This window comes from Aythya marila, assembly GCF_965140915.1.
Source record: "Aythya marila genome assembly, chromosome: 17".
NCBI lineage: Eukaryota > Metazoa > Chordata > Aves > Anseriformes > Anatidae > Aythya > Aythya marila.
The window spans coordinates 14715363-14725448 of record NC_139058.1 but is presented as its reverse complement, the minus strand read 5'-3'; the positions used below and the strand labels follow the sequence as shown (position 1 = coordinate 14725448).

The following is a 10086-nucleotide window of genomic DNA, read 5'->3' as shown; positions in this document are numbered from 1 at the left end:
CAAAGCTGATAAAGTGTGGGATAGAGGAGTGGACAGTAAGGTGGGTTGAGAATTGGCTGACTGGCTGAGCTCAGAGGGTGGTGATTAGTGACGCAGAGTCTGGCTGGAGACCTGTGACTAGCGGTGTTCCCCAGGGGTCGGTGCTGGGTCTGGTCTTGTTCAACATCTTCATCAACAACCTTTTGATGAAGTGTCTTGGGAATGAAGTGTCTTTTGATGAAGTATTTTGGGAATAGTGTCTGCCCTCAGCAAGTACACTGATGACACAAAGCTGGGAGGAGTGGCTGACACGCCAGAAGGCGTGAAGAAACCAAATGAGATTTAATAAGAGCAAGTGAAGAATCCTGCACCTGGGAAGGAATAACCGCAGGTATCAGTACAGGCTGGGGGATGACCTGCTGGAGAGGAGCTCTGAGGAGAAGGACCTGGGGGTCCTGGTGGCGACAGGTTGACCATGAGCCAGCTGTGTGCCCTCGTGGCCAAGAGGGCCAATGGGATCCTGGCGTGCATTAAAAGGAGCGCAGCCAGCAGGTCAAGGGAGGTAATCCTCCCCCTCTACTCTGCCCTGGTCAGGCCTAACCTGGAGTACTGTGTCCAGTTCTGGGCTCCCCAGTACAAGAAAGACAGGGATCTCCTGGAAAGAGTCCAGCGGAGGGCCACAAAGATGATATGGGGCCTGGAGCATCTTTCCTATGAGGAAAGGCTGAGAGACCTGGAGAAAAGGCTGTTCAGCCTGGAGAAAAGAAGACTGAGAGGGGATCTCATCAATGTGTATAAATACCTGAGGTGTGGGAGACAGAGCAATTTGGCCAACCTCTTTTCAGTGGTTTGCAGGGACAGGACAAGGAGTAATGGTCACAAGATAGAGCACAGGAAGTTCCTCACCAACATGCAAAAGAACTTCTGCATGGTGAGGGTGATGGAGCACTGGAAACAGGCTGCCCAGGGAGGTTGTGGAGTCTCCTTCTCTGGAGATATTTAAGGCCCGTCTGGATGCCTACCTGGGCAGCCTGCTCTGAGGAACCTGCTTTGGCGGGGGTGTTGGACCCGATGATCTTTCAAGGTCCCTTCCAACCCCTTCAGTTTGTGATTCTGTGATTCTGTGATCTGATATGAAGGAGGGAAGTGTAGACAGACTTACACACTCTTTCATGAGCTTCTATTGATCTCAGAGGATGTTATGAGGTGTGTGTCCTAACTCAGAGGCTGACAAACTGTGGTCTTCAAACCACAGATATTTAATGGAAACATAAATAGTCTGTGCTCATCTGTAGAATCATAGTGCCTATTGTTTTTACTTAAAAGTTTCATGATAATGGCAGTGATGGTATGGCAGTGATGGTGGTTTATGCAAGAAATATTCAGGGCTGATTATACTCCATTGATACAATTACCTGCTTCACTAAAGATTCTTGAGTTAAATTCTTCCCTCACTTTAACTTTCTACCATCAGTGCCTGTGATTTCTATGGGATTGGTGACACTTACAAATCAAAGTAAAGCGAGGTTTCCTTTGTTTCTACCCTGATGTTCATGTGAATGTGCCTGGAGATGTATTCACTAAGAGCTCAGCATGGACAGTTACCACCTAAATACACTCCTTTCTTTTACTTCTCATTAAAAATTTCTTCTAAAGTAACATGGCAATTTGTAGGCTCACATAGACCATGAGATAGGATCATATAAAAATTAGATTGAACAGGACCTCTAGAGGCTACCTAATACAACTTGCTGAGACATAAGAGTCACATCTGAGGTGGGTTCAGTGTTTCTAAATAAAACTGGAATACCCTATCAGAAGAACTTTGTAGCCTGTTGCATGCCTACTAAGCAGTTAACTAACAAAAAGGCTGAAGAGTGAACATAATATAGTGAAGTGAATTTTGACAATTTTTTGTCTTCTGAAGACAGTCACAAAGTAAAACTTAATTCTACAAATGTTTCAATTTATGATATGATAAAAACACTTAAAGGAAGTTCTTGACAGTAAACAGACAAGTCATAATATAGAAGAAAGTCTGTGGGATATTCAGAAGTGCTAAGAGACTCCAATAGTCCTTGCATAAGTGTGCATAAATTTCTCAAAATCTGTCTGCATGGCCATCTTCATCTTTTAGACACCTTTTTTTTTTTTTTTTTTTTTTTTTAGATTTGTTTCCCTAATTCTGTTTTTAAAAACAAATATGTCATAACACAAGCAAGAGTCTTCATTCTTATTATTAAAAAGACAGCTGCATCTAGAATGTCATTACAATTATATTCATCCTTCATTTGATTTAGAAAAAAGAGACATAAGAAATGTATAAAAGTTCTTACTCCTGGCTAGATGATTATTATTTTTTAACTAGGAATATTTAATTGCATATTCTTCATTTTACAACAGTTATTGGCCACAGTCATCAAAACAGTTCCTAAAGCAACTTGAAGCATTATACTCTTGTAAGACTGTATTTGTTTTGTAATGTTTTCTTTATAAATAATATGCATTAGGTTAGAACATTATCCTCATTAGCCTAGGGGACTGTTGAAAAGCAGCATAACTATATGAAAGATTGAATTTCAGCATTTCAGGTCCTATTATACTGGATAATTAAATGAGAGCGTCTGCTAATTGTACTGCATCAAAGACTGACAATGGCTAGGAAGAAATAGCATGTTCCATTCATTAAGCAAGGATAATATGCTTGTTATGACCAAATAATCCATCATGATCAGAGAATGATCCGAGTATTGTTTATCTGTATGCCACATTAACGAGACTTTGTGCTTTTGTACTGCTCTTGAGTACCAGATGTATTGGAAAAAAAAAACACAAGTCTACTTTCTGCTCCTGCTTTTCCCTGGCATGATGCAGACAGCCCTGGCTGATGCACGAGGGGGCACTGCTCGCACTGCAGAGCAATCAGTCGCCTTCAGCAAAGCAAATGCCAAGATGGAAAACTCCCCATCAATCAAAACCTTAGAACAAAACTCTCTCAGAAGAACTTGAAGCTTTAAATAAATCCACCTTAAAAAAAATTTCTCTTAACCCCTGGTCAGATGCTGTCACCTCAGTTATGATTGTCAGAGAATATGGTATTAATATGACCATTCCCATGTACAGTCACAACAGATCTGGTATGTCAAATACAGATTTAGAGTTCCATAATTGATACCACGTGTTTAAAGTAATGGTTAAACTCAAGCTAAGTGTCAAAAGGTTCACCTGGATTAGCAATTTATCCTGGGCACAGCACTTTGAAGTAGCTATCCTTCTTCAGAATGCAACCTGCAACAGATGTATCCTGAGTATTTCAAAGCCTTAATTTCCAGCAAATTAAAATATGCAGTAGTACAGTTACAAACAACTTTGAAATGCATTGTATCTGACAGAATATTTGTTTATTTAGTTAGTACATATATATTAAGACAACTAAATTACATTGAAGAAAATGTACTAGTCATTCATGATATATATATAAAGGTGGTCAAGATATTTTGATGTACATTACTTTGTGTATAGAAAAATAAGAGATGAACTAAGAGGGAACAGAAACATGTGTGGGTACATTTTTTCAACTGCTATTCATATATGTAAATGCTATGATATACACACATGAAAAACACTACATAAGACACGGGTATTACTTGTTTATAGACTTCTATTGTAATAGAATCTAGAGATCATAAGTTGTTCATCGTGGTACCTCCCAAGAGTCTGTAGTTTCAAGTTCTGGTTAGCTATAACACTTGGAAAAAAAAAAATGGAAAAAAAAAAAAAAAAAGAAATTGTATTTACATTTTATGTTTCTGGAAGCTAATACTCCCAAATGTTACTGGTAACTCGAGTATTTACTATAATTATGGACAAAAACAAAAACTGTTTTTGAAAAACAAAATTTATACTATTATATATATACTATATATGTAGTTATATATTTTTCACTGTTTTTGAATTTAAAAAAAAAATAAGGAATACAACATCATTATTTATGTATAAAAACGCTGGTATTTGCCTTAGAACAGATACCAATTTTGTGGATCAAGCTCATCTAAAATGTAGAAGGGTTCAAAAACAACTGGAAAAATTCAGAGGAGCAAAATCCATCAAAGACATCAATTGTTGTCTCAGGAATTCTCTGAACCTCAAATCTTCAGAGCCTGAGAATGGACTGTCACTGCACACTTGTTCTCTTGTACTTATCTCAAAGCATCTGCTTTTGGCCTCTGTCAAAAACAAGCCAGGTGAACTTTTGCTCTGACTTGGTGCAGCTAGTATTATGATAGAGATCCTTAGCACATGGAGAAAAAAAGATCAGATTCCTCAAAAACTTTAGTTATTAAAAATTATGGAAAAGCTTTTGCATGAACATAGAACATTTTATTATATAAGTGTAGAAAAATAAATTTGCATCTATCTGGCATGATGAGCCATGCATGATGGCATGACTTTTCTAAAGCTCATATCTCAGGTAAGGCACTCGCAGACGGAAATTAAAATGTAGAAAAGGTTCAGAGATCCTACATGTCTTTTAGGAAATGTCCTTTTTAAAATGATATTCCCTTTACGTTGTAGCTTTACTGGACTTGTTTCCCTAAAGCTTCTCGCTAATAAATTTGGCAGTCAGATGAAAGATACTTCCTTTACTTCTCTATCTATGAATAGAATTAGACAATAAATACCTAAAGCAACTATTAGCCACCTGTTTCTTTGTCTATATTATTCCCAAAGCTTACCTCATTTTGCCAGCAGTGTTGAATAGCAGGAGAGAAAGCCATATATTTAATCTCTTTTATATCAGTGATTTGAATACCTACTGTTTTTTGATGTCCTCAGTTATGTTTTAAGGTGTGATCTTACGGTCAAAAAAGCCTTCTCTTCAGATCTAAGACTGGAAAGCACACACCCATGACATCCCAAATTTTTGACACATGCAATGGATACATATTGCGTACATTGCTTACAGTCACAAACATAACTAGAAAAGATCACAGTAACTCTGTGAGATGGTTCCTTTTGCAAACAATGGTGCCTTGTGATCCTAAGGCCTTAATAAAAACATTGGTCAACTATAAAAACGACAACACTGTGATAGAGAGATACATTTCAGATGTCCTGAATACGAACCCATGCCATGCTGTCTGCATGCGGCACAAATGAATAACTGTAAGAGATATAAGTTACATATCCATTTCAAGGAGAAATGCTGACATTGAAGTATAAAAAAATTAGTTTAAGTGGTGGGTGCAACACATATCATAGAAGACAGAAGAGGAATGATAATGCACCCTGATACAAGGATGGCATAAAACTTACGTCCTGAACATTTTTTTCACTCTATTCCATTATGTGAGCTCAAGTGTCTGGCAGGACTTGGGGTGTACCACCTTTCCTTACTTTCTGTTGGAACATTATATACATGGAGCAACACAGAATGCAGTTTTGGCATAGATGCAGTGAACTGGCCATAACCCCATTCAAAGGATTTAAAAAGAAATCCTATATTTAAATTAAATGAGTTAAGAAAAGTATAATTTTGAATAATTACAAACAATATGTGAGAAGAGAGGTACACAATAAATTAGAAAAACATTTATTTACCTAGTGTTATTAATTTTTAAAGAATTCAAGAATATGGATGTAGCTATATGCCCATGTACTTTATAAAACTTTTTAGATCATTATCCTGTTATACACATAAAGACATTACAGAGCAAAGTAGATGCCTTGCTTAAATTCACATGGATAGACAAAGCCATACATATAATATAGTGCCAAGGATAACGATATATAGCTAGCTAAAACAGCAAACAAGCTTAAGAGGCCTTCAAGTAGTAGATGCAGTTAGTGCTAAATGATTACATCCATAACCACTCACATATATCAAGGACAACCTATGTTTTTTGGCTAAATTGCTATTTGTCAAAAATTAGTTTTCATTAGAGACTGATTAAGACCAAGATTACAGGCTGTAATGTCTATTATACTCACTTAAATCATGAGTGTTAAACTGCTGGCAACTTCACAACCCCAACATCTGCTTTCTGAAGTTCTATAAGATTATTTCTGCTGACAAACTTATGCTTGCAGTGCAGTCTTAGGGCTGGCTGGTGGGTTTGTGAATTTATGTTGTTACTGGAAGTCTACATAGCTCAAAAGATGGCCTTTTTTTGTCTTAAAATGAACACGTTTTCTCATGAAGAAAAAAATGTGAAAAATTTTGTGCTTCAACTATTTTCCTTTTTATGATGAATGTTACACATCTCTGTGCCTGGTATGAGACAAATTTATAGCTTTTTTATTGTCTAACAAAATAGCAAATTGGATAGCTGTAAGTACCTATTTTAATGTTCAGTTACCTACCCATTATGCTACTCCTCAAAGTGTATGATCATATGTTCGCCTGAGATATGTCGGTGAGATACATTCACCATACAGAACTTCTGCATATACAGCAGGTGCACCTTCAAAATACAAATTGTACAAAATATCTCAATTTCTGCACACGGGTATAGAGTTCCCCTATCAGTTGCTATCTGCATGTGGCATTACGTGCTTTGATTTGGTGCATTCTTTTTTCTGCTTTCATTTTTCATCTTGCATCAGTGAATTGGCATGTGACTTCAACATTGTGGTTGACAAAATCAAAAGAGGGTTTGGTGAGAGACCTTGATGTAGATAGCATTTTCAGCTTGAAGGAAACTTTTGAAAAATTTAGGAGGCTGCCTGACCCTAAGAAATAAGTCAGCTTTGGCCAAGTCACATTCTATTTGTTCCTGAGAATGTTCTATATTTCCTTATGTTTACTGAAGGGAACATACTAGCCTAAACTAATGATCTTAGGCATAGCTTCTGTTGACAATTCTGGCTACAAAATATTGAATCTACAATTACAAGAAATCAAATTTCAAAGGAATAATGACAGCTGTAGCAAAATCTATTATATTTAGACATTTCTATACTTCTTCTTATCCATGAAAGCTGCTGCCAATGGGTTCTATATGGAATTTCCAAAATTTTCTTCAGATCATTTTATGCAAATAATGTTATATACACTCCAGTTTGGATAGGATAAATAGCACATAACTCTACACGTCAATATTTCCAAATAATCTGAAATTCCCTCCAATTTACATTATGTTGAAATTTTCTTTGCAATTTAAAGAAAACAAATGTTGGTACTTTATGAATGATGATTCCATTGTTTTTTGGTCCCTTGGTAAAAGTTGCCTTGGAAAGGCTTTTGTCTTGAATGTATCTGCTTTCTGTTATAAATCAGATGAATTGTGTATACACATTATCTACAAATTTAAGCATAGACAGGAATAAATGTTGGTCAGCTGTTTTGTTTTATCGTTGATTGTGGGATTCTTACATTTAAAACCTCTAACAAGTATTTGTAGTGTCTACAGAATTTACAATCAAGCAGAAAATACTATAGCTGTTACATGTTTGAATTATTTTTTCATTGAGAAATATTTCTTTACATTCCTGTGAAAAAATTATCTTAGGATTGCATCCATATGATATACTTTTTTTTTTTTTCTGTATTTGAACTAGCTGCTATTAGCGTGATATTTTTTTTTCTATTTGAATCAGCTGTTTTTATGACAATAAAATCATGTAAACCATAACAGTCTCAAGCATGCTCCTTCATCATCACTTCCTCATCAGAAAACCCTATTTTAAAGCAGTTTTTCTTGACTTGGCTTATCAAACTGGGAACAATGCCTTGTGTAAACAATAGGCTTTATAGAATTAGCATAGACATATTTTACTCACTTTATTAAGGAAAATATCTAATGATAAACTTTGACACCTGTTTCACTGCCTGACAACAGATGGGGAGAACTTCACTAATTTTAGCTTATTAACCAGTCATAGTGGACTGTCTGTGACTCTTTACCTGAAGAATGAGGGCCTAATTTCTCAGACAAAAGCAGCGGGTTGCAAGAGGTCACCATTTTGTAGAGGGTATGTTGTTCCCTGCTTTGGGGATTTCTGCACTCAGTATTTTCTATTATGAGTAAAATATCAGAAATGATACCTGCTGGATTATCTGGATCAAGTTAAAAGATGGGAATAAAGCTGAGGCATGAGAATTACATTTAGAAGATGAAATTATGCAGAAGGAAATGGAAGTGCGAGAGGCTGGGTTGGAGATGGGTGAAATCCAGGTGGGTTGAGCAGTTCTGAGGGACTAGTGGTGGGCTGTAATGGCACAGCACACAAACCAGCGTGATCAAAATCTGTCATACATTCCTCTCACTCTTTCTGGAGCGATGCATATGTGTGTAGTAAACTTTCCTGTTTTGGCAATGTTCTTTTCAATATATCTGTCACTATACCTGGACTCGAGAAGGGAGGACTGAAGACTTGGGGTCAGAGGTGTCCCATTATTTCTGAGGGGGCTTCCTCTACTCCCCAGGGCCAGCCGGTCCGGGGGTGCCTTCATTCGGGTGCCCTGCCCCTCCAGTTTGCCCTTGGCACGCCAGTGAGCTGAGACTCCCCTCTCCTGCCGTGTCGGCTTGGCAAACCTTCTCTCCCCTCGCATCCCAGGCGCTGCGAGCAGCGGTCTCTCTTCAGCAGCGCTTTCCCATGGGCGCTCTTCGTGACAGGACCGTCATCGGTTCCCGCTCTGCCCCCTCAGCCTCCCGGTGCCGGCGCTCCCCCCCCCAGCCCGCGGCTCTCCAGTCCCTCACGCCCCGCTCCCGGGGGAGGTCCCGTGGTTGTGGTGACAGGGGTGGTGGCACCCCCGTCCCCGGGGGCGGGCTGCTCGATGCACGCGTGGGTTCCCTGATTGGAGCTGGTCCTCCCTCAGCCCGCAGGTCACCGCCTCCGCTCCCCGCCAGGGCTGGGCTCCCCTCCTCTCAGGGAAAAGTGCGTGTGTGTGTGTGCGCGTCTGCCGCCGGCCCCCAGATAAAGGCACGGGAAGCGGAGCCGTAGCGAAAGGCGCCCGTGTTTTGCGGCGAGCAGCCGGGGGGCCACTCAGCCCCTCCGTTCGGAAAGTTTTCCTCGGCGGGGCCAGGGGTTCCGGCAGCCGCTGCACCCCCCGGCTCTGGGGCAGGGCTTCGAGGGGCCGGCATGGGCAGGAGCCCCTCGCGGTGCTGAGCGGGGTCTTGGTGTGTGCCTGCGGCGATGGCGAGCTAGCGGGGCGGCGGTGGCCGAGCCTCCCGGAGCCGCTCCTGGGACGTGTCCCGGTCTCGGCGGCATGGCGGGGACTGACCGCGGCGCAGTGCCCCGCCGGGCGGCTCTGAGCCCGCTGCGGGCGGCCCGCAGCCTGCTCCTGGCGGCCCTGCTCCGCGGAGGTAAGCGGGGGGGGGCGCGGGGTGGTCGCGATCGCGCTAGGGCTGAGCTGGGTGAAGCCCTTCAAGCTGGCCGTTCGCTTTCCGCCGCGGCTGCGTGTGGGCTGAATTCCTCCTTTTTCCTCTTTATTTCCTTTATCTCCTCTCCCCGTCTTTATTTTCCCTTTTAAAATGCTCTCTCTTTCTCCTCTGTCTTACAGTTTCGCCCCCCTCTCTCTCATCCCCGTGTTTATGTGGATAGGAGAGAACCTTGTGAGCTTGCATCTGGCTGAAATGGGAAACGGAGAAAGTTTCCTTCCTCCCCGCCTCGGCGGTGGTGGTGTGTGCACACATCTTGGAGATCCCGCCGGAGCAAAGGGCCCTTCTGCGTGGGAGGTGGGCCGGGGCCAGCGTCGGACGGGACGGGTAGCGGAGAAAGCTCCGAGGCACCAGGGGAGCAGTGGCAGTGTTAATTAAGACCGTAGAATAGCATCTTTTAAATGAAGCAGGAGTTGTACAGGGATAGCTCTAGATAACGGGTAGAAGCCCTATTACGTAGTCTGGGCAAGGTGGCTGTTACCTGGGTTACGGGGCCAGCCGAGGGCTGTGGTCGCAGGAGGTCATTTGGGTGGTCTGCTGCTGCCTCTGGTCACTGGGCTTCTGGGGCCAGAGTCACCTGGACAAAGGCAAGTCCGCTCTGAAGCGACTCATGGTTTCTATGTGGAATTATAGGTGACTGCCATGTCTCCATATCTGGTGATCGTGCTCAGACCATATTAGTTGTGAACATTTGAACACAGCACCTACCCCTTGCATTTTGGGG

At 41.4% G+C, this 10086-nt stretch overlaps 1 protein-coding gene across 1 annotated transcript in view; it reads left to right on the top strand.

The window, feature by feature from the left end:
- Positions 1-8868: 8868 nt before the first annotated feature.
- TMEM132C (transmembrane protein 132C) overlaps positions 8869-10086 on the top strand; it is a 221109-nt gene continuing 219891 nt past the window's right edge. The window contains exon 1 of the mRNA XM_082774163.1: positions 8869-9287. Within this exon, the coding sequence (XP_082630289.1) occupies positions 9191-9287 (97 nt within the window). The 5' untranslated portion in view covers positions 8869-9190. The remainder of the gene's footprint in view (positions 9288-10086) is intronic.